The sequence below is a fragment of the Pseudonaja textilis genome, chromosome 2 (genome assembly GCF_049901715.1).
Source record: "Pseudonaja textilis isolate UNSWEBS1 chromosome 2, rPseTex1.2, whole genome shotgun sequence".
Taxonomy (NCBI): domain Eukaryota; kingdom Metazoa; phylum Chordata; class Lepidosauria; order Squamata; family Elapidae; genus Pseudonaja; species Pseudonaja textilis.
The window spans coordinates 157,337,104-157,362,446 of NC_141991.1; the positions used below are offsets into that span (position 1 = coordinate 157,337,104).

At 36.6% G+C, this 25,343-nt stretch overlaps 1 protein-coding gene across 1 annotated transcript; it reads right to left on the minus strand.

Annotated features, from left to right (window-relative positions):
- Window positions 1-536: 536 nt before the first annotated feature.
- On the minus strand, window positions 537-23,758 carry FSTL1 (follistatin like 1). Its single transcript, XM_026713293.2, has 11 exons — window positions 23,487-23,758; window positions 23,333-23,395; window positions 15,477-15,581; window positions 12,530-12,659; window positions 9,214-9,246; window positions 6,919-7,049; window positions 6,165-6,283; window positions 5,764-5,876; window positions 5,179-5,289; window positions 3,457-3,551; window positions 537-1,974 (listed from the first exon to the last, which is right to left on the minus strand). Exons 1-11 carry the CDS (start codon window positions 23,487-23,489, stop codon window positions 1,930-1,932), a joined length of 948 nt encoding a protein of 315 aa, XP_026569078.1. The 5' UTR covers window positions 23,490-23,758; the 3' UTR covers window positions 537-1,929.
- Between the last annotated feature and the right edge of the window lie 1,585 nt (window positions 23,759-25,343).

A 25,343-nucleotide genomic window follows, 5' to 3' on the forward strand; every position in this document is an offset into this window, starting at 1 on the left:
TCAAGGTTGACTCAGCCTTCCTTCCGGGGTCAGTAAAATGAGGACCCAGATCAGTGGTGGGATTCAAATTTTCTTACTACCGGTTCTGTGGATGTGGCTTGGTGGGCGTGGCAGAGGAAGGATACTGTAAAATCTCCAGTCAGAGGTGATATTTGCCGGTTCTCCAAACTACTCAAAATTTCCATTACTCTTTCTACAGAACTGGTCAGAACCTGCTGAATACCACCTCTGATCCAGATTGCTGGGTGCAATATGCTGACTCTATAAACCACTTAAGAGAGGACTGTAAAGCACTGTGAAGTGATATATAAGTCTAAGTGCTATTGCTATAAAGAGAAAGATCACTAGGTGGAGAGTTCTTTGGACTTTACAGTACATATGGCCCAACAGAATGTAATCCTAATGATGAGTTTCTTCAACATGATTTCGGACCTTGGAAGTCTTCTAATCCAACCTCCTGCTCAAGCTATACACTTGTACAGAAACAAGAATCCAATTCTTAAGCATATGCAAAAACAATAACAATGCTTTTGATGTTTGTTATAACAAGTGAGGAGACTGGATCTCCTGATTTTATTGCCAAAATTCCTAAACAGATTGATTTTGCATCAAAACATGCAATGCATTTATGATATTGTGCATTCTCCTTTTCTACTTAGGGACTAGTTGTCAAAAACCATCAGACAAGCTCTAAGTCTGCAAACCTCAGGTATATATCTTTCCCTTTGGGAATGACAGCAGCAGTGCCTCAGTATAAAGCACTAGATATGTACATATGTTTCTTGTTGATCTATCTTCCCAACAGCGTAGGGAATACTTACTTCATGCTTGACAAACATTACTATTTCCTTCTATTTAATTAATAGTGTTGAGTGAATTCTTGAATAAAGTCAGGAATTGCATCCTTCTCCCATTCCTCACTTCCTTGAAAGAATTATGCTGTAGGAAGCTGTAGGGCATCTCTCTCAAAAACTCTATTCTGCTCTGTCCATACATGAACTATTCTGTTTACAGCGAAAGGTGCAATGGCAAATTTAGAACAGCCATATACAGTCTTGGTCCCCTTGGTGCTGCACTGATTTTACTTCCTTGATACATGTAGCTATAATATAAAGCATGAACACAGAAGTACAGCATTTTCCAGAAACTATAAACAATATAAATCAAAGATACAAAAAGCTCAGTTAAAAATCATCAGTTAAAAAGAGTGTAAGAAGGTGATAAGAAAATATATTGTAGCACCATTGCAAAGAGAGGAGGAAAGAAAATGAGGTCAGTTTGAAACTCATGAAGTTATGTGGCTTCTGGCAGGGATAAAGAGCTTGCTCTATATTTACTAGGGACTCTCATTGATTTGCACGTTAATCAATGGCAGGGGTAGGGGGATTCTGCAGGAACTGATTGAAACACCATATTAAAAAAATGGTTGAGTGAAGGACAGAAGAAAACAGAAAGGCTAAATATCAAAATGGAGTGTAGAAAAGTGATATGCCATGGAATATATGCATAGCTATTACATTTTCTTTATTGGGCTCCTCCAGTTAAGAGTAATATTTGTGAAAAAAGATTTTAGGCTGTAGCAAGAGAGTCATAGGGCAATGCTCCCCCATCAATGCAACTTCCACAGAAGACACCATGATCCTAGTTTACAGTGATGCTTCCCCTGAGTTCTAGGAGCTCCAGAACTGGAGTAACTTGCTGTCCTCATTAATCACTATCGATTCAACTTCATATCCTTGCTATAGAAGCCATAATATTGGAGGGGAGATTCTTTTAAATTTCAAAAGAATCCATTTTCCTTTACCTCCCTCCCTTTGCTACACAATGTAAATATCTGTGACTGAGCAATAATTTCTAAACTTGTTTGCATATTGAAGGAAGATTGGTAGGTGAGACAGGTAACACACTTTGTCTTCTGGTGTGTACCTCTCACATTTCTTTGGTAGTCATTTGCTTGATCTTTTCAGAGGTCTCCTAAGGAAAAATGAGAAGAAGAAAAAAGAAAACAGGATTTAGGTATTATATACCCTTGACCAAAGCATGGTACAGCCCTTCTATCTGATATGGTCATCCTCTTCCACAAGCATGCAGCATCAGGAGGGATGCACATGGAATAGTAAGGGAGGAAGGGGATACTCTCACATTCAACTGTATTCACCCAATCAGGCCTGGTAACTAGTGATATGACAGATATTGCAGCAAATCACCCTCGTGTCCAAATTAATAACTATTATTAAGGCTTTTCCATTCTGTCAAAATGTGCCACTGACATTAATAAAGCATTGAGTAGAGTATCCTATCTCTCTGCATCATCCCACTCCCTCCCTAATTATCCCTAGATCTTCCAACATCTTTCATGCCCCATTCTTCTCCCTGCTCAAAATGGCACGTTATCCACTAGGGTGACAATGGACACACATGCCAGTGTCTCTTATAAACTCTGCACTGTTTTGATACAGGGGCAGAATCTGGATCACATGGATTATTAAAGTTTCCACTGTAACTCAAAGGTGAACATATCTTATAAAACCAGTTGCCGAAAAATTAATTTTTTCTTATGATTAAGAAGTTTAACAGTCCTTTTCGCTGACTAATTTCCAGACACTTCCAAGAAGGTTGCAACATTTATAGCAATAATTTATTAAAGTAATTTGGTTCTTTCATTATATTATTAAATGTTTCAGGCTTGCCTTGTAACTTTATTTCTTTTCTTTTTTATTCACAATACTGTATTAAATGTATTTTTAACTTTGGGCTGTAAGTAACATTGATTAGCATTTTAGGGTGTTATATTTTACTGCAGCCCCAGTGAACTTTGGCTATCTCAGAAAACTTAACTGGGGCAAACCCAGTTAGTACTTAAATGGGAGGTCACTGAGAAGTTGAAATAACCGGCTAGACTGGGAACTTGAAAAAACATGCCACATGAATACATCAGCAATGCACATTTGTACTGAAACAGAAAAGTACATGGACATGTGCAGAATATATACAGGAAGTGGGGTTACTTGAGAAAGTTTCGTTTTATTTACAGAGTATGGTTCTTCCTGCTACATCTCAAGAGGGCTACCAAGATTTTCAGAGAACTGGTTTACTCCTTTATGAGAAAAAGGGGAACATGTTAGAGATTTTTGTTCATGTAGAAGCAAAATGCATAAATGAGAACATAACAAAGGCATGCAAAATTATGCAATTTCTCCATTCACCTGTATAGGAGGGCAAATGTCAGAACAAGCAGCATAACATTGCTGCTTTTTGAGGTTTTCATGGTTGGTACCAGATGCCTGTGTTCATTTGCATGGAATGACATGCATTTGTCTCCCATTTAGTTGTTTGCCAACATACAGTACTGGTTTCAGATATATTAGCAGCCAACAAATAACAGACACTTTTTCAGCAATTTAGCAGAATAAATGTACCGAAATACATAAGCTTGTACACATAGCTCCTTCTAACCTGATGCTTCTGCAGCTCCTGAACATATCTGGCTAGCTCTTCTTCAGTTAGCTTCTCTTCAGGCTGCTCTTGAAAAGGGACCTTCTGGTTTTTACCTATGAGCAGAAGCAGCGTTTATAATACTCAATGCACACTGAGTTTGCACATACTCAACAAAAGAGCAATAGAAAACTGTAGTGTGTTCTTTCACATTAATAATGGATGTTGGATCTTTTGGCAAAACATAAGGGAGAAATGTGCCATCTAACAGTGGATAGGGCAGAGGATAATGCTATTTATTTTGACTGTGCCCAGTCAAAAACAACACACAACCCAACCTTCAATATTCTTCCATGGAAAGTTTTGTTCTATGGATGGCTTTTATTCTTTTTAAGGAAAAAAGAGCAGCCAAGTTACTGATGTGCAGCTGGCAAAGCAGTTCCGATATTTTGTAGTACTCAAAGTTTCTGGCTTTTAGAAGCAAAAAAAGAGAATCCCAGGTGGTTCACCCTGTAGCTTCAAAGACAAAAATTGTTGTGCATTTCCTCTAAACTGAAGGCTGAGCTCTTGAAGACCTGTTGGTTCCAATCTACAAGAATCTACAAGGAATCTACAAGAGCAGTCCAAATTTTGGATCAGCACAGTTCTTCCATGTGAAAGTGATCAAGCCCTCTGTTTTGTCTTATTTTGTCTGCTTTAAAGAACATTCATTATATCTTCGATATTCTCCCTCCAAACTTTCTGCTCTGCAGTTATAGCAATACGGTAGCACTTAGATTTATGTACCACTTCTCAGTGCTTTACAGCTCTCTCTAAGTGGTTGACAGAGTCAGCATATTGCCCCCAACAATTTGGGTCCTCATTTTACCCACCTCTGAAGGATGGAAGGCTGAGTCAACCTTGAGCCTGGTGGGATTTGAACTGCCAAATTGCAGTCAGCAGGTCGTCAGCAGAATTAGCATGCAGTACTGCATTCTAACCACTGCACCACCACAGCTCATACATTAGACATTATGAGGATGAAATGAATATTCTTCAATTTTCCCCTTGCAATGGGTATGCTTCTGCAGTCAAATGAATTCTCTTTATCCTATTAAAAATAACTATTTTGTCTAGTCATTTTATAGTCTGTAATATCAATTTTCCTTTGCTAATCAATGGGAGGACCGGCAAGCTTAGATTTCTGACTGGACACTCCGATTCAGATAAAGCAATCCTTTCCTTAAATATTGCAAAATCTCTTGTTCCCAATTTTGACTCCACTCTCCAGTAATATTTAACTATTAATGACTGACAACTATGGCTTACATATTCTATTATATTCATTTCTTGAAGGTCATAGGAATCATCTCAATTATACAGTAGATACCCATAAGTGAAAGAAATTCAGCTGCCAGTTGAAGACAGGACTGTTTCCTTAATAGACAAATAAATGATCAGTGTGAGACAGTGAATTAAATAAGAAAGCTATGACCCTGGCAAGCTATTCATCAATTTTGGAATTTATTATTTCTGTTGCCTTCTTTGTATCAAGTAAGTTCTTCACCCCAGAAAATCAGTTTGCTTGATAAAAAATGATTAATCTGGCATGATGTGCTATCAGTGAGATCAATATGTTATTCTACCTCTTTTTTCTCTAACCTCTAGTATTTCAAGCCACTTGTTGAAACAGAACATGCTTTTCTTTAAAAAGTGGGGTGAATCCTTCTAAATGACTGAATTTTCCAATTGCATTGTCCATACCATCACAGGTCATGGCGGTGCACACCCAGTTCCCACAAGCACAGACACAGCGGTTACAGTTCACTTGAGTTTCTGCTCCATCTTCATATGATTCGTCTTCTAAGGCACATTCTAAATAACCATAAAAAAGATGCAATTAATGTATATGGGAAGAAATATAAAGATAAAGGTTTCCCCTATCCAGCCGTGTCTGACTCTAGGGGGCAGTGCTCATCTTCCTTTTTATTCACAATTTAGGGAAAAGTCGGAGTGACTGGATGGAGCTAAGTGTTTACTGGCCAGATGCCTTTCCTGACGCCACATGTATTTTGCAGCAGATATTTTTTCTTTGTGCCCCAGGAGAGAATTCTCAGCCTTCCAAGTTGAAGGCAAGCGTCTTCACCACTAGGCACCATGCCGCTCTATAAACATAAGCAATACATACTCTCAAAACTCCAAATTTGGCCAGAAATCCAAATATGTTGCAATTATTTCAACTACATTTTAAAACAAATGTGCAGCATATTACTTCTACCCTACTCTACTCAACTTTCCCCACTCTCTTAACAAGTCCAGGGCCATTTTGTGCAAGCACAGAGCTCCTACTTTTTTCTGGTGGATTGAAGGTTGGGTTGAGGCACTTCAGGAATTCATTGAAACTCAGCTTCCAGTCAGCATTTTCATCAGAGAGCTCAATGAGAGCATCTACACAGAGTCCCCTGGAAGACATACAATATAGAGTTATCCAACCTAGAAATGACTCCCAAACACATCACAGGAAAGTGTGAATAATTAATATTTAAATTATCTATTGCTGTCATGTCAGATAACTTTATGTGAACCTGACTTTTGGCCTATCTACAACTTGTGGTAATAGATTTTTCCTGAAGCATAAATCTGCTTATTTCTAGTACTCAGGAGAAGCAGATTTCTGAACAAATAATCTCATAATTCATCATCTTTTTAATCATAGTTATATATTCTTATGTTCTTCCAGCCGAGGCTACCTGAGAAGCTTGTTGGTCTCTTGATTCATATAAGTAGAAATGTTGACAGCTGACTCATTTTGTTCAACAAACTTCAAGAATTCGTTGGAGTCAAGGCGGGAATCTCCATCATCAAAACTCTATAAAATCACCAAAAAAAAGCATTTAAGAAAGGTTAAACTATCTGGAGTTTCCATCAGCTCCCTTTCCCTGAAATAAACTGACAGACTTGATAACCAGTGATTTCTTAATGTGTTGGAAAATCTGAGATTTCAGCACTTTGCACTCCCCGTCCACAAGAGTGAGGCCCTGCACACAGACATCCAACTGTGGACATCAGCACAATGGCACATTGCTCTTGTTTTTTTTTTAAAATAGTTCAAGCTGTTCTTATTTGGAGGCATACAAGTTTTCATATTCTTTCCAATGTAACATATATTAGTTTATTTATTTATTGTTTATTAGATGTATGTGCTGCTCATCTCATCTGGATGGCTTACAAACAATGCTTTACTGAAATTCAGGCTAAGCTTATTAAATTTCCTCTATCAGAAAGTTAGCATTAAAAGTTTTGATACTCTCAAAAGAGGAAGATTGATTATCCCTTATTATTCATTCATTTATTCAATTTCTGTAGCTGTCCATCACAGTGTCTCTGAATGACTTATAATTCCAAAATATAAAAACAATAAAAAGCACTTTAAAACAGTAAAAACAATTATTCATGACCCCATATGCTACATTAGACGCAATACATCAACTATCTCATTCATACCTTGAAGTACTTTTCCAAGATTTCTGTGTAGTTGCTGCCTTTGGAGAACCACCCATCAGGAATGATTTCAGTTTCAAGCCACTGGATGACACGACGCCGAAGTTCATCACGGTCAGTCTGATAGCAGACCACTATTGAATTGGGGGGCGGGGGGAGGTAGGACCAAGAAGGTAAAGCGAAAGAAATAACAGAGAAAGGAAAAATTAATGTGTTTTTTTTAAAATTAGGCTAATGAGAACATTTTTATTTTAAACCATCTGTTTTCAAACATTGGTTTATGAGCAACTTAGAGGGGGAAGTTGCAAAAATCTGATCAAGCTTGTATAGGCAAAAATTTGAGAATCTCTATTTTAATTTTTACAAGAAAATGGTTTAGCATATATTTATTTCCTGATATTTGCTTTGCTCTTTAGGTGCATGACATATCTGAAAGAAACTACTTTTAGGGGAAAAAGCCTTTCATTGTCTTAGACAGGGAGAAGGATTCAACACTTTCCTGAGTCCCTTATGATTTTCAATTACTTTGGTTTAATAGCAAATTTCTTGGAAGATATTTTAGCAAACAGTGCTAATATGAATATTAACCTATATATAGATAAGATTATTAAAATACTACATCCTATCCTAATGACTCTCAACTGAACTAACACATATAGACTTCTCTCTGCAAGTTATCTGAACAGTTAATTGTGCTTCAGTGCTATGACTGCATCTTATTAGAATGCAAAAAAAATGATGAAAGAATTAGGGAAAGAGGAGAAAAGAAAGATAATTTCACACACACACCCCTTTGTCTTCAGGGACATTCAACAGTTCTGTTTTTAAATAAATAAAAAAATCAGGATTATGAAGATAAGGAAGGGACAGCATTTAAGAACGGAGCACTTCCTATTAAAATACCAAAAGATTTTAACAAAGGATTCAAATTCAATATAAAATGTAAGGTATTGTTTGACATCAAATGGGAAAATGTTCATTTAATACATTCAATAACAACACAGTTTATGATATGTGCCATTTAGGCATTTTCAACTTGTCCCAAATTATTGATATTTTACATTTTAAAAAATCTGCCATTGTTTTTCAAAACAACATTTACTTAGACATATCGATTCTTCATTTGCTAGGAGTTCATATATAGGACATTGAATATGATCAATGTGCAACAGGCAGAAATCTGTCAGTTGTAGTATTTCATCTATTGAATTTCCATCTATTTCATTTACTACAGTAAAAACAATCTGAGGGAAATATATCTTAATAGATGTAATGGTATATGAGTATGACCTTGAGGGACAAGGGGAAGAGGAAACGATCAGGCGAGAGAAGCAGGTTCCCCAGTGGTTTAATAGTCAGAGAAAGAAACTTAGGAAAGACCCATAGTAATGGACCAAGCATTTAAAAGTGGTGGTGGCAAATTTATATTTTCAGATTTGCAAGGTTCTATTAATGTAACCTTACAATAAAGTAGGATTAGCTCATCTAGCCGTGTGATTTCATCTAGCCGTCTGATTTACCTGGGAGGACTGACAATAGATGATTTGTTTATAGATTAATCCAAAGCAATGGCTAAAGAACTTCTACCTATTTGGTTTCTCTGGTTATATCGTCTTCTCTTCCTATGTGTTCTTCTTTTGAGGGGCTTTGTAAGAGAAGAACCATCTTAGTCTATGGGGGCAAAATATCACAAAAAACTAATAGTACTTTCCTAACAAATTTTATTTTTAAAAATTTTAAAAAATGTTTAGATATTAAACAGTTTAGGCCTTTAAAAATGTATTAGTTGGAAAAGCTGTTGCCAATCTTCTGAATCTTGGGGGTGGGGAATTTTTTTAAATGTAACTGGGTGGGTGACATCACTCATCACACCCAGTCTCGCCTCCCAGCCACTCACCTCAAAGGCAAAGGTAGGATTCAGCCAGTTGGGGCTAAACCCACCATTGGCTGGCCCCCACCCCGCCCATTTTTTGGCCTGTTTTTTAGCCATTTTGGGCCGTTTTCAGGGCCATTTTAAACTAACCCTAACCCTGAAAACGGGCCGAAAACAGCCTGAAAATGGACCAAAAATGGGTGAAAAACAGCCAAAACCATCCCGAAAAATGGCCTGAAAACAACCCAGAAAACAGCCCCAAAATGAGTGAGGGTGGGGCCAGTCAGTGGTGGGATTTGCCTGTTCACCGAACTGCACAAAATCTTATCTACCAGTTCACTTGAACCAGTGAGAACCGGCTGTAATAATCAGAATGTTAATACAAATAATAATAAAAAAAATATATATCATAAAAATATATTTACCTGGACTTGCAGCTGAGTCCTCAGGCTTCTTCTCTATTAATAGGAAAAGATATGGTCATTTGATCAAAATTTGGATGCTTGGCAACTGACTCATATTTATGATAGTCGCAATGCCTCTGGGTCATGTGATCACCTTTTGCGATATAACAAGCAAAAGTTAATGGCAAAGCCATATTCGCTTAACAATGGTATTACTAACATAATAGCTGCAGTGATTCATGTAACAATTGTGGCAAAAAAGATCATAAAATGGGACAAATTCACTTAACAACTGTCTCACTTAGCAGGAGAAATGTTGGGCTCAATTGTGGTCATAATTCGAGGACTACCTGTAATTCTCTCCTCCCCCTTTCTAAACAACAGCCCCTTAAATTCTTGAGGAGAACTATTATGTCTCTTTGCAGGCTTTTCTTCTCCAGGCTAAAAATAATATTTTTTTTCCTTCCAGGTGCCTTGTTTAGCAGTTACCTCATTTAGCAACCATTTGCAAATGTGATGGTAAGAAATATTAATAATAAAATATATTAAAAATCATTGTCCAAAGTACACGTACCCTTATAATCCAATTTCATGCACCTGATAACCACACAGTAGTAAGACTGATGCTAGCAAGCCATGAGAAAACTTTTGTCTGGATTATCTCCCCGTCCTCTTCATTTTTCATTTAAGACTATTTTGCTTCCAACTTGAGGAACGAATTGCAGTAGCTAAATGAGGAGAAGTTATAATCCTATTTTCTAACTGTCATCGAGTTTGTTTACTGAACATCTGTAGAGACCTTTGCTGGATCACTTGTCCCTTGTCTTGTTCTAGCTTGGCACTGAGCCACCAATGTACACGCACCTGTATCATTGTTCAACCAGGTATGTCTAATGGTAATACAGTCCACACTACATACTTTCAATATTCTCTCTTTTCCTGAGCCAGGCCTTTTAATAAGAAAAGTGAAGAAATCACTTGTCTCCATTTTTTTCACCTTCTTATCCAATGTTTCATAATGATGAAGTGTTGAGGTATTTTCAAAAACTTTATCTAATAATATCAGTCATTTAAGTGAGATGGCCAATGTAGGAACAAGGATTCTTGGGAGCCTTTCCCTTACATTCAGAATATGAACTTCAGGAAGGCAGCAAACTTCTCTAAATGTCAAGTTGCTTCCCTGTCTCACAACAGTCTTAGATCACTATCATTTACCACCAGAATTTTGGGGTAAAGGCAGGGAACCTCCCCTTTGCAGAACTTGTAGAACAATGTTTCTCAACCCTGGCAACTTGAAGATATAATGACTTCAACTCCCAGAATTTTGGAAGTTGAAATCCATACATATTCAAATTGCCAAAGTTAAGAAACACTGCTATGGAGTCTTCTTCAGTCCCTAGAACAATGGCTTTAATTGTACTATTACTGTATAATATTGTACTGTTATTAGTACTATTACTAATAGTACAATAATTATTACCTAGTAATCTGAAGTGCACTTTTATGTTTGACCAAATCTTTTATACCAGGGGTCATGCTTAGAGAATTATTAAGGAATTGATACTACTGATATTTCTTTATATTTAATTTCCTTTGCAGCTTTTTATACAACTGCAGAGTGGAGGGGAACACCAGATCTTGGAGAGGAACTTCATTTGAGAGGGTAGGTGCTGCTACAGGCATTCTGAGAGATGACAGTGTTTAATTGAAAGAGCCCAGAGCACACCAACTCTACAAAATCAAATTGGCCAGGCAGATATGATTTTGTGTGTTTCTTTTTTTCCTCCAATGTTTTTCTTTTTGCATTGGCAAAAATATTTTTAAAAAACTAATGTATTCTCAATTCAGAGGACTTTCTAACCAGAACATCATGGTAGAAAGAAACTGGACTTTTCTGTAATGGCTTCTTAAACTAATTAAAAATGAGAAAGAACATTGGCTTCTAAAATTGCAAAGTTTTTCTTCCATATGTACTAAAGTCTTCTGTGAGAAATAAATGAGTGGGCTATTAACATATGATATGACTACAATAATTTGATCATAGCAATTAAGCTATGTCATCTGTTCAAAACAAACAATCACAGAAAGGGAGAAGGAATTGCATTATACATTACTGTAAAAGTATTCATTCCTGCTTAGAAATCCAGTTGAATAAAATGTTGCTGATGTCTACTACTGTTTTCCCAAGCCAAAAACATGTGGCTGATCCTTTTCAAAAGATGGTGTCAAGAAGGCTCCAGCAAAAAATGAGTTAATTGGGTGACAGAATCACAAAAGGGGCTCGTTCTTCATCAGAATAAAAGCTGCTTGATCAAGGTGACAAAATGCACAGATCTACTAGAGGCCACGTAGTGAAGCAAATTATTCAAAATAAAGGCTAGTAATAATTTGCACCCTAATTTCCAAAAATATAATATTTATGTTTCATTTCTATTACATTTCTGTTTGAGGCAGCAAGAAAGATTGAACATTGGAAAGACAGAACCATTCTGAATTTATAATGTTTCACCTTGTATTCAAGAACCAATTCTCATAAATCTAATGAAAAGGGGGATTTTTCTGTGTGGTCGTTTCAATATATATTAAAGGTTTAAATTTCTTATAGGCTAATGTCTTATTTTCATTTCTTTTTTCTACCCTTCTATCCTTGAATATTGTTTCTTTTTTGCATTTATGTATATTTACAAAGCAAAACTCTTCTTCTTAATATTTCCATTAGTCAGTGTTAAATTTATTGAGGTGGCAAGAGCAGAACCTGTTCCTTTGTGTTAAGTTTTCAAATGTTAAATGTTGTCTACTTTTTGTTTTTAATTTTTGTGGATTTTTAAAAACTTTTTTATTGTTTGAGTAACAAAGGACATCAACACTAAATGAATTTTTTACATTAGCTATCAAAGATGATCAATTTAAAGTTCTTTGCCTTAAATAAAATGTTTCCTGGCATGATGTGATCTTTTTCAAAAATACATTTAGTCCCATAGAAATAACATTTTACAATAGCAAATACACTTTAACAAAAGTGTAAATACTGAAATAGCTTAGATAGTCCAAGTGGAACCCAGAACACCCTACGCCCAAAATTTAATCGGCTTGCTTTATTTACACTCTTGTTCAGGAACTTGCTCAGCCCTTGCTGGGCGAATCTTCAAATCTGAAATCCCATATTATGGTTTGCTTTGCTATGTCCAACCTCTTTTTTCCCCCAAGACCTTCAACAACAGAAGTTTCAAACGTGTTAATTTTAATTGCCTGACAAGTTTTAAGACTTGTTGTCCATGCCTCATAGAATTCAGTTCGCCTTAATGCAGCCCAAGGTGCACCCAGGTTTCTTGTTTACCTTTACAATGGCCATCATAGTCCACCTGGATCTTGGAACCAGTGAGGCAAGCATCACGGTGCAGCTCACAGTGGTTCAGGTATGTCTTGCCGTTGCTGCCACATACAGGCCTCTTGTGGGTTTTACACTTCTATAAAAGAAAAAGCCAGGAAAGGGGGATCAAGGAATTCATGAAGGAAGGTCTGAGTTTAATTTTGAAAATTGAGTTTTACAGAATAACTTGATCGATCTACTTTTTTAGCCTTAGATTCTAATTTGGTAATTTCATTATCTTGAATGATGTGGACTGACTAGATTATAAACGGCACAGAAAGGTCATGACATGCAGGTATTATAAAACTGATTTTGCCTGGATTCAGATAGTGTACTTAATTGTAAAATACTTTCCTTGGCTTAACTATTCTTGTATGAAATTGCCCATTGTGGTTTAGAAATCATAGTAAATGAAATCATGATTTAATGGCTATGATTATGTGGTTTTAGCTTGAAGTGTTTTCCAGCCTCAGTCCATAGCACTATAGCACTTACACTTATATACTGCTTCACAGTGCTTTACAGCTCTCTCTAAGCGGTTTTACAGAGTCAGCATTTTGCCCCCAACAATCTGGGTCCTCATTTTACCCACCTCAGAACGATGGAAGGCTGAGTCAACCTTGAGCCGGTGAGGATTGAACTGCTGGCAGACAGCAGAATTAGCCTGCAATACAGCATTCTAACCATTGCACCAGTTAACCCTGGATATGTTATATGAACACAGCCAATGATTTGTATAAATCCAGTTGTGGTTTATTAAAAGAATATAGTTAACCAAAAGATTGTCTCACATCCTGTTAAAACTGAAGGGTCTTATGGAACATTTTTTTGTGTTTGAAGGAGTGCATTGTTCCTTGCCTCACAATTTTAGAGGAAAAGGGCAGAGAACTCATGGCCCTTCACATATTGCTGAATTACAAACTCCCTGAAAACATAGTTCATCTAATACCAATTATGCATTGTAGCAGTTACATAATTATTATATATTTATAATTAATATAACTATAAGGTTTCCTTCTCTGACAAATGTATACATGTTGAGATTATTCCTTCAAACATAATAGCTCATTTTTTAAAATTCAAATTGAGTTGGAGCCAAGGAGCAAACAGAATTAAAAGCCATGTTTCCCTGAGTTCATTCCTGATGGCTTTACAGATAAACCAGTGGCAACAAACAATGTCATGTTCTTGGGCATTGTTGCAAACAATTTTCTTTAGATCAATGAAGGTAGTGATTGCATCACAAATAGTTTGTTTCTTTAGATTGAGCAGATTGTCACACAACATATATACAATCTGAACACATTTAAATCCTGAATATCCTGTCGAAAACTCAAATCACTTTAAGGCATCTCCACACTAACATACAAGTTTCAACACTTCCCATGAAGTAGCTGCTGTAGCAACGTACCATAGTTGTATGTTGAGATGGATGCAGTAATTTCACTTTCATAAATCACAGGGACAACAAAGGGCATGCAACAGAGTGATAGGCAGGTGTTTGGACAATTTAAATTCATTTTCTCTATTTTTACAATTAATTTTCCCTTACATACCTTTTCATCATAGCAAACCATCAAAGACACACAAATCAAATTATTATTAATTACTGGTAACTACTGTTGTGGAAATTTACTAGTGTTTATGAAAAAAACAAAAACTATGATCTTTAGTTCTCAAGCCTAAGTGGGAGACTGAAATTATTATCTTATCTCATTTAAGAACTTTATAAATATTTTGCATGTTTCAGAACATTTTGCCCAAACACCACAAGATTACTAAATGCAGCCAATTCTTCATATAATATAAGCAGGATTGGTTGCATATATTTTATAGATTGCAACCAACTGATTGCATATTTTATATAGTAATGCAATTTGAAGGTTTTCACACATAATTTGACTTAAAATTCCCTCAAAACAAATACCTGAGAACAATAATTGGATCTACTTTAATACATCTGTTTCTTTTATAATGCAGTGTTATGTTTACAATTAAACTAAATTCTGCTATTAAAATAATAATTAAGCTTTGTTTTTCAGTAACTAATTGCATGAATTTATAATATAAATTATTTATTCCTGAAACAATTTTAATCAAGACAAGTATATAAATACAGCATAAAGTGTAGCCTTTCAACTTGGTATATGTATGGAAACAATAAGATTGTTCCATGCTATGCTCTAATGAAAACCATTTGAGTATGAAAATTACTTTAACTATGTCCCTTTACTTTTTGGCAGGAATTCTTTGACCCAATTAAGAATATTATATATAATTTTTTCTTTACTTGATGATTTTATAGGAAGATTTTGTTTATGGAAAAGGAGGTTCTTGGATAATCTACCACCCACACCCACAATTCAGACTTAAAAAGACTTGTTACTGGAAATTATAGTTCAGCAAATTTGGAGGCCCATAGGTTCCTAATCCTGCTTTAAAGTCTGCCTTTCATGGCAAGGATCTAACTTTGAATCATACAATTCTCCGGGCTGATTAAGGTTGATAGGAGTCAAGTCCAGACCAATAGAAAACACTAAGTCACTTACTGCTGTCATAGTAACAGTGACTACTGATAACAATGACATAAATGTTTAGACATAGTCAGAAAACTGTTAGGAATCCTTGGTGGTCTCTGAGTGTAGTTGTTTGTTTGTAGTTGTTTTGTTACACAAATACATGACACCATTTTAGTGCAAATGAGTATGGAATTTGACCCCTGTTTATATACTATAGCTTGCGGTGTCTCTTTTGAATGTTATGTAAATCTGGTTTATCTCTATATGTCCATCCATGGCTGAGAAGAGTTTGTAGGACTATATGATTACAACTGCCACAAGAAAAAAACAACACAACAATTTATTCACAGAAATATTTATGCTATGAAAGGATTTTTGCTGTTAAAATGTCATACCTCAATGCACAAGCAGGTTGGCTCACTCTTTTCTGTTACAGCACATTCCCGTCCAGCTCCACAAAAAACATTGGCACAGATTTTAGATTTGCTAACTGGCTCTTCCTATAAGATGTTAAAACAAAATACATTATTAAAATAACATAATTCAGGAAAAACTGCTTCTCAAAGAGACTCCCTTATATAATAGTTTAGTGCTTTTTCACATTATGTTTTCTTTAGAACATATAAACTGTGTAGTAAATATATACAAACCATGCATTGCACTAAATGAGAAGGATGGCACAGATGAAAATATTTCTCCTCCTGTATTCAAGCAAAATATGAATATAGAGTAGGGATGTCTTAAAAGCAGAGGTTTGCAAAAACAATAGAGAAACAGTGAGTGGTATTGATATAAGTAAGTTTGACTTAACGTTATTTTTATTTTCTGTCTTTAATTTCTCTTGCTCATTATTTTTTACATCATGTTTTACATAATGCTGTCTACTTCAAAAATAAATTTAGATATGCATAAATGTATTCAAGCAATTGCAACTAAGCAAATACAAGTGATATATGCCTATGATCAGCTTTCCACTGATTGCCCTCTCCCATAGTTAGTCGAGAATGGAAACTCTCTACAAGTCATACTGATTGTTTTCTACACCCATCTGGCCAAATAACTGAAGCAATCTACAAAGTTTCAGTACTGAAATGTTCACTTTTCTTAAAGATTTTTCTGCATGTCTCATATGTTTCCACTCCTTTCTACGGATCAGCCAAACACAGCTGCAAAACTCACCCCTTGGGAGGAAAGAGACCATGCCCATTCAATCAGAGCAAGTCTCCAGGAGGTTAGGCAATTTGGACATACCAGAATTATAAGGTCAGAGTGGTTGAAATCATTTTAAAAGCAGCAAGAGCCTCCTTAAGTTTCTGGCTATCAAGTAAAAAAAAGTGTTCCAATTCTGTCAGAAGATTAGAATGCCTTTGCAAATGTGTATAAGACAACTAACAGACATTTTTATGTCTGCCTCGGCTGCATTTAAAGTTTTCAGTGATAAAACAGAATTGTAACAGAGATGTGTGCCATAAAATAAAAAAGCCATTCTCTATAGTTGCTGGTCTAACAGAAGGATGCCTGTGATAACATTCAACTTTTCCCACTGGACTTTTGAAAATGTGTGCAATCTTATACTTTGCAGTTGCATATTTCTGCTTTCAATTTTCAAATTTCAACTCTTCCAAACATAAATGACAATACAGGTTTTGTTTGAGATTAAGTGGGAAAATGTTCAGGAGAGCCAGCATAATACAATCCTTTTCTTTACTCCATTACTGAAAAGTCTGACTATGAATATTGTATTGGTTTTTCATAAAGCTCTTTACATAGCACCACCAGTTCTTGATATAATTATACAGTTCTTGATATATTTCTGAAAACAGTCCACAAATGAATTCCATTTGAAGCTCTTTTCATCTTGAACATATTTACAGCCTTATCAGATAGACTTGCATCAACCTACTTGGCTTGATCTTGGTATGGCACTTTCCAAAATAAAATTTTCTCCCATTCAGTTCTAACACAGACTTGATGCCTCTATTAGCAAAAGACTTTATTGCAGAAATTAAGTCTCCTGCTGCATAGCAAAGCATTTTTGATAGTGCCATTTTGCAGCAACTGGGCTGTAGAGAAATCCTCTTCAGAAGGTTTGTAATGGATCAAAAGAAATGGATCATAAATACTGTATTATCCCATGACTAATAATGAGAGGCAGAATATTAGTTTTGCCTTCTCTGTTTCTCAACATTGCTAGATAGGTTAGGGCTGAATGTTGAAGACAGGCATTATCATATTATGAAAATGAGAAGGCTTGTAAAAAATTATTTAAAAAATGACTCTGAATATAACCATCCTCACACACACACACACACACACACACACACACACACTTTTGTGTGTGTGTGTGTGTTTGAGAGAGAGGGAGGAAGGGAGGCAGGAAGGGAGGGAGGGAGAGCTGGAGGGAGGGGAGGGAGAGAGAGAGAGAGAGAAACTGTTAGAAAGGGAAACATACTGTATTTTTAATACTTCCCACTAGTGAAACTGTATGGCACCCATCTTATAAAATACATCATAAAAGTTTAAAAAAGTTTAAACCATAATGGTTTAAAAAGTGCTGATTAAGCCACATATGGACATATTAGTCCGACCTTAGGCATGAAAGCAGCTTGCACGGTTGTTATGGGAAAAATAGAAGGAAAGAAGAAGGTACATTTGAGCTACTTACACAGTAATAAAGGCAGAATAAAAATCTAATAATAAAAATAATGAAAGGCAAAACATAAAAGAAATGAAAATAAAATCTATTTAAATCTAGTTTATACAAATTACCAATAACTATATCTCTTTCATATCTTTTTATTTTGCAAACCATTTTGTTTCCATCACAGCCATAAAAAATTTTTTGCCATTGCATTTTTTGCCATTGCATTTTTTTTCTCATCTTTTTTTTAAGGACCTCACTAACTACCCAATCCTGATTTTTCCCCTCAACCAATTAATACATTTCTCTGTCCATTTCCCCATTTTAGTAAACATTCAACCAAGATATTTGCTCTAGTTTTTCACTGTTTGCATTTGTTCACTGTATCCTTTCTGTCTAAGATATCTATCTTGGCTTTTAATTTTCAGATACGTAATTGTTGTATTACATAATCTATCTTCATTTGGACACAGCATTATCTATATATAAAATATCATGCATGTTCACACTCACATCATCAAAAGTGTTCCTTATACCATATTCATAATTATATTAAATAACAATGGGACATCACACATTACTGTCTTATTCCCTGCTCACTCTTAGAAAGGGAAACATATTTTTAATGCTTCCCACTAGTGAAACTGTATAGTGTTTATAACAGTTTTCATTAAGTTTCAATCTACTTCCGGGTTAATCTTCCTTACATCCATCTTCCATTCATTCTGTTGGGAGTAAACTGAATTTGCTTTTCTTGAGTATCACCATTCATTGAATCATAACATGAAACTATTACCAAACTATACTTTCTTCTTTCATACACACCAAAACAATCTAGCTAACACCAAGGCATATTTTCTGATACATTTTAGCTCTTTCATTTGTAATAAATCTACACTTTCACTTCATATGTATTCTTCGGTTAATTACTTTAATTCAGTTCTATTACACCCTTCTGCTTCCTCTTAGTTTCACAAACACATCCCATACTGTTTTTCTTTTTTTCATTTTATTAATTCTGTGCTTAACTGCATCCTCCTTTTATATTTCAAGTTACATATATTATTATTGTTGTTGTTGTTGTCATCGTCGTCATCATCATTTACTAAATTTGTATATCAGCGAACTATTACACCTGATATAAAATGAGCTACAACAAAACATCTACCCTCTGGGTTACCAATAGATGAGGCTATGAAATAAACTATTGTCCACCATAACATATCATGGCTTTGGTTAACCAAGGCTTTTATTGCTTTTATTGTATGTAATACTTTTAGTAAAATAAAAAGGATACTCCATTTTCAGCCTTAATTGTTCCAAGCCACATGGTGCCTACTCTGAAGATAGCAAGGAACATTATTGGCCAGTTTGTGCATATTTATTCCAGCATGCTAAAATCCAGACATTTCCCAAACATGCTAACGCTATTACATGCAAGGTAGGACTGCTAATCCAGATACAGGTGGAACCTCTGGTCGCAAACGCTTCCGTTTGTGACCAATTCGGATGATGACCAAAGGTCATCACAGGTGCAAGCACAGGTGGGGCGATTTGCTGTTCCATGCCGATTTCCCCTTCTGCACCACACCATTTTTTTCCTGCGCATGCGCTTCCAGGGATGTCAAAATCAGCTGACGACTGAATTCTCAGAATGGATTATGGTCATCACCTGAGGTTCCACTGTACCATGTTGCATGCTAATGTTGTGTCACTTATATATTTTTCCTGAATGCCACCACTCTGCTAAACAAATAATTCCCTCAACACTGTTCAACTATTTACAAAGTCTCCACTACTATTACTGTTAATCTTCTCATCACTCCTTATCACCCATCCCCTCCCACTTGTGCCTGTATGACTGTAACTTTGTCGCTTGTATCCTTACGATTTATATTGACTGTTTCCTAGTATGATTTGATTGCTTATTGTACCCTATGACTATCATTAAGTGTTGTACCTTATGATTCTTGACTCTTGACAAATGTATGTTTTCTTTTATGCATACTGAGAGTATTTAAACCAAGACAAATTCCTTGTGTGTCCAATCACACTTGGCCAATAAAGAATTCTATTCTATTATATATCTAACACCATCCAGGAGGCACAGATTTCCTGAACACCAGTTCCTTCCACTTATTTGCATTTCCTCAAAAGTCATTCTCTTGCCTTTAGAAAATCAAGTAGTCTGGAACCTAAGGTTCATAGGACTTTCATTGGATTTGAAATTTTCTTGTTACAGAGGTTTTCCAGATAATACTTTTTGCTAAATTTGTTGGTATGAAATCACTGCACAAAGCTGGGGTCTCTAATAACAAAGGCAAGGACATAAATGTAAAATAATAGTGCATAGAAACTATTATTTTAACAACAAAACTTTCAGGAAGTTGTATTTCTGCTATATAAAGCTATGGTCAGCAGTATTATATGTATTTCAAGGAATGTTTGTGAACCTTATCAGGCCTGTTAAATAGTTTTTAGAAAAGAAAACTGGTAGTTAGTATAGGCAAGCTGCTCATAAAAAAGAAGAAAAAAGATAAAGATAAGCAAATGGTGGTACAAGGTGCTAGAGACAACTCTGGAAGGCTAGAGGGGATGTTTATCAGAAGGTCTTATAGAAATTGACATTTCATGGCTGTTCTTCTTCGGCAGCCATTTTGTTAATGGACAGGGCCCCTGTTTCTGCCCACCCATTGTACACAAGTGTTTTATTTTCAAAATTCCAAATATATATACTGGCTAGATATTAGATAAAATACTTACAGAGCCTGTAAAAGATCCAAAAACATTCTTTGAAATACATGATATTGCTGGCCAGATGAAGTGATGCTGCTACTCGCACTCAGCTTTCTACTTTTATACCTTCTAAACATGTTACATCCTGACTATCGCAGAAACTATCACCATTCTGGCTTGTTTCTATCACTGCTCCTTTGCTCCCTTTCATTCTGGCACCATAGCACCCAAATTGCTTGCTTTGAGAACTCTTCAGAATAACAGCCAATTCAATGCCATGATTAGGGGTTATTTTAGGGTTGGGGAGATCTGGATTCAAATCTTCAGAATAACAGCCAATTCAATGCCATGATTAGGGGTCATTTTAGGGTTGGGGAGATCTGGATTCAAATCCAATCCACCCTCAGCTATGGGAACTCACTGGATGACCCTAAGCTAAGGATCGCATATCTTTGCTGTTGGGATGGAAAAATGGGAGAACCCCAGTTAAGTAGTCTTGAGCTTATGGAGGGAAGGCAGGATATAAATCAAACACATGCATACATACATAAATTTAATAAAGGGTGGGAAATTCAAGAGCTGCAGAAGTTTAGAACACTTGCACTTTTAAATAATTGCTTTGATGAATCTTTAGAGTGTTTTAAGGTAAATTCCCAAAGCAGATCTGAGAATGAGATAAAATTGCTTACACTACTATAACATAGGCCGTCTCTAAGACCACCATATTCACAGTGAGAAAGAATTGTTCAGGATAAACCAGAAAAAGAATCATTCCTTACAAATGTAATTTTGATCAGTTCTGCAGTTAATATAAAAGGGAGGGAAAATTGTATAAAGGACAGCATGCAACTCACCAGAAATATTTATAATGGATATTTTGATCCTTTGCCTGAAGCAGCTTAAATTTTGTTTAAAACATTTTCTATGGCAATTATTAAGTGTTTAGTCAATGACCTCACTTTTAGGGAAGCTTTAATTCTGGGAATTCAAGCACCATTTCTGAACCCTATTTCCAAGAGTAATATGTTAATATGTGTTCAATAAAAAACTGTGGAAATTCATAGGTTTTCAATAAGTTTATGCATCTTTATAAGGCCTTCCAGACATTATTCCAGTTACTAGAATTTATCTACTTAATTTCTTAAACTTAATAAGGAATTCCTTCTGCAAACCTAAGATAATGTGTTTTGTTTCCAGATGAGGATGAATCATTTGCTGGGAACATGTAACAAATGCTTTTCTTTCATGATTTTTATTTGGTTGCACTCCTCCCAGAGGGCTTTTCTTTACATCTCTTCAACATGTAGACTTTTTCACCTGAGTAGACAGGGGGTAGGGAAGAATCCCCTTCCTCAGAATAAATTATATTAAATCAATTCTTCTGATTCAGTCAGAACTCACATAATTGATTAAAATGATATGGACCATCTGGATATATGGATACAGATGGTCAGTAGTCAATTATTTCACATTAATTTTAAATTAGCATGCACAACACTTAATAAGAACTCAATAATCACTTCTTTTGCTTTTGAAAACATTGAGTCAGAAGATAAGAGGTTAAACCAGCTTTGTTTGTATTTTAGGGCAATTTTTAGCAGAACATCTATAGAATGTTCACCAAGCATGTAAAAGGAGACAAATACTATATGTGCTGGCCATTATTTAATTCTAATTAATTCTATCTATGTATACATATTGTGGGGTGGAGAGAGACAGAAGGAAACAGAGAGATCTGCCAATGTGGTACTCAGGTATCAGTTATAGAACTCACAGGCAAAATCTTGGTGTTATTGAGAAATTTGATTTGAACTGACTGAATCTCCAAAAGCAACTTTGTGAGCTTTTAAAATGCCACGAATATGATAGTGCTATATCTGTTTCCCACTCTTAATTCTCTCACCTTTTTTATATTTTATTTTCACCTACTTAAATGTCTATCCCTATAGTCTTCTTGAAAGAGAGTTCAAGGCATTGCTCCAATAAAAACCAAAACTGTTTTGTGCATTGTTTGAAATGTTAACGACACTTTATAATAATGCCTTTGTGAATTGTTGTCTGACCATTACTACCATTACTTTGCTCTATATTCATGGTCTAATAGCAAGATTTAAAATTTAGATGGGGCTGAGGAGGCTGGGAAGCATGCACATTTAGGAACATGCACAGGACCAAATTTACAAATTGTAAATCTATTTATATTTACATATAATGAATTACATGTTCTTCCCTCTATAATTATTTCTCCCCTTCATATTAAACATGTTTTGGTGGTATATTCTGGAGGAGTTCAAGAGCCCAGATATAGTTCTCGGGTTTCAACATTGTGCATCCTTCTCTTACAGGGAGTTTTCCTCGCTTTCCAACTCTGCAATTGTAGGCAGAGAAATATGGGCTCAAAGTACTCAAAGACCACAGCACTCTTCCTGGTTTCCAACGGTAGTTAAGAGATGCCCAAGAGTCCACCTTGCCTTTGTGTGAAATGTGAATTTTCCTTCTTGGAGAAAAAGAAACTCCCCTCCTCTTTTTCTTTCACAAAGCCCTCACTGTGTACAACGTATTTTCTGGTACAACAAAGCAAAACTTTTTGTTGCACGGAAATGGCAAAACTAGCTATTTCTCCCTCTCTTAGGTCCAGAACCTCGATTTTTCAAGAAGACCCTTTTGTTTCCTCGGATGTGGGGAGGACGACTCCTCCGCCTCCCAGAGCTGGCCAGAGCAGAGGCCCTGGCCTGAAGCAGGCCGTGCTCTGGAATTCGCCCCGGAGTCTCCCTCCTTTCCTCCCATCCTAGTCCCGATGCCTAATCCTGGGAGGCATCTTTCCCCTTAACGGCGGCTGCGCCTATAAGCGCCGAGCGAGGACGCATCTCCTACCGAAGTCTGGAGCCCCAGGGCGATCCCCGTCACAACGACGAAAATGAAGAGGTGGTTGCACAGCTGCAAGAGAGAGAGGAGAACTTAGAGAAATCCGGTTAGTCCCCTAATCTCGGAGCCAGGCCCCATTTCCCCGTCGGCCGAGCCCCCTCACCATCTTGCTGATTCCGCTTGAGGGGCTCGCGAGGACCTAGTCTTCGTCTGGGAATTGAATCCGAGGGTCGCGAGTTCTCGGGATGGAAGCACGGCGCGGCCAGCAGCTCCACCCAGACGCTCCGGCAGCTTTTTGGCTTGCTTTCCTTCCTTCCCTCTTGCCCGCCCACCATGCATCACAGACCGACAGGGCGGAGGAGGGTCGTCTGTGAAGTTGGCGGAACGCGCGGCTCCCCCAGCGAGGCCAAGCGGGCCGTGGAGACCGATGCTCTGGGCGGAGGAAAAAAGCTTTCGTGCGCAGCAGGGAAGGAAACTGGATCCATTTCAATCGAGAGCTAATATGAGCTGGGAATAATGTACATTCATTCGTTCGATTGGATTGGATTTGTAACTGCCCTTCTCCACACCAGTAAAGAACAGACCGAACACCAGATGCAATACAATAATCCAAACATCTGCCCTGAAAAACAGTATCATCTCTTTGGGACAAGAATGGTTGGTTACTCTGGAACACCACCAGTTTAGCTTGTAACTTCTTTGCTTGCACAGAGCTTTGACAGTTCTCTTGTTTTAAATTACTTGTTCAGGTACCAGAAGATGCTTTATTTTAGTTTTTCCCTATTTTTGCAGTCTTTTAAACCAAAACTGACCAGGGAAACCTTTTAGCCTTCCTTCCTTTCCTGGATAACTACATGTAGTCCTTGACTTATGACCACAGTTGAGCCCAAAATTTATGTTGCTAAGTGGGATGTTTTTTAAATGAGTTTTGCCCCATTTCACAATCTTTTTTGCCGCAATTGTTAAGTGAATCATTGAAGTTATTATGTTAGTAATGCAGTTGTTAAGTGAATCTGGCTTCCCCATTGACTTTGCTTGTCAGAAGGTCACAAAAGATTATCACATGACCCCAGGCAATGCAGCCGTCATAAATATGAATCAGTTGCCAAGCATCTGAATTTTGATCACATGACCATGGAGATGCTGCAATGGTTGCAAGTTTGAAAAACGGTCATAAATCACTTTTTTTAGTGCCATTGTAAATTTGAATGGTCACTGTTGTAAGTTGAGGACTACCTGTATATGCTGCCATTCTGGCCTGAGACTAGGCTGTTGAGGTCCTGATCTGGTTTTGGGAGGTTGTAAGGATCTAAGTCAAAACTGGGAGTGTCCTATCAAATTCTGTACCTGTCAATAGTGGTGTCCCCCAAGGCAGTCTTCTAGGACCAACTCTCTTCATACTCTACATAAATGACCTCTGTGATCATATCAAGAGCAACTGTGTTCTCTTCGCTGATGATGTAAAGCTATTCAACACCACAGAAATACTGCTACCCTTCAAAAAGACCATGATACATTGACTATGTATCAGAATGGTCAAATAAATGGCAACTTCAAATCTCAACAAATAAATGCTCTGTCCTACATATTGGCAAAAAATATATATATCAGAAAATAAAATACAGGCTGAATAGTCAAGACCTTGTTGAGGATCCAAACTCTGTCGAGGATCTTGGAGTACTCATCTCTAATGATCTAAGTGCTAGAGCCCACTGTAACTACATTGCCAAAAAGGCGTTAAGAGTTGTTAACCTAATCTTATGTAGCTTCTTCTCTGGTAATATTACACTACTAACTGGAGCATACAAAACATTTGCTAGACCAATATTTGAATACAGCTCTTCAGTCTGGAACCCACATTACATATCTGATATTAACACTGTTGAGAAAGTCCAGAAATATTTCACAAGAAGAGTTCTCCACTCCTCTACTCGTTGCAGAATACCTTATGCCACCAGACTTGAAATTCTAGACCTAGAAAATCTAGAACTACGCCGCCTTCAGTCCGATCTAAGTATAC

Coding starts and splice junctions, on each gene's coding strand:
- FSTL1 (XM_026713293.2), bottom strand. Junction 9,247..12,529: donor CTATGATGGCCATTGTAAAG/GTAAACAAGAAA, acceptor TCCTATTAATAG/AGAAGAAGCCTGAGGACTCA. Junction 1,975..3,456: donor AGGAGCTGCAGAAGCATCAG/GTTAGAAGGAGC, acceptor ATTTTTCCTTAG/GAGACCTCTGAAAAGATCAA.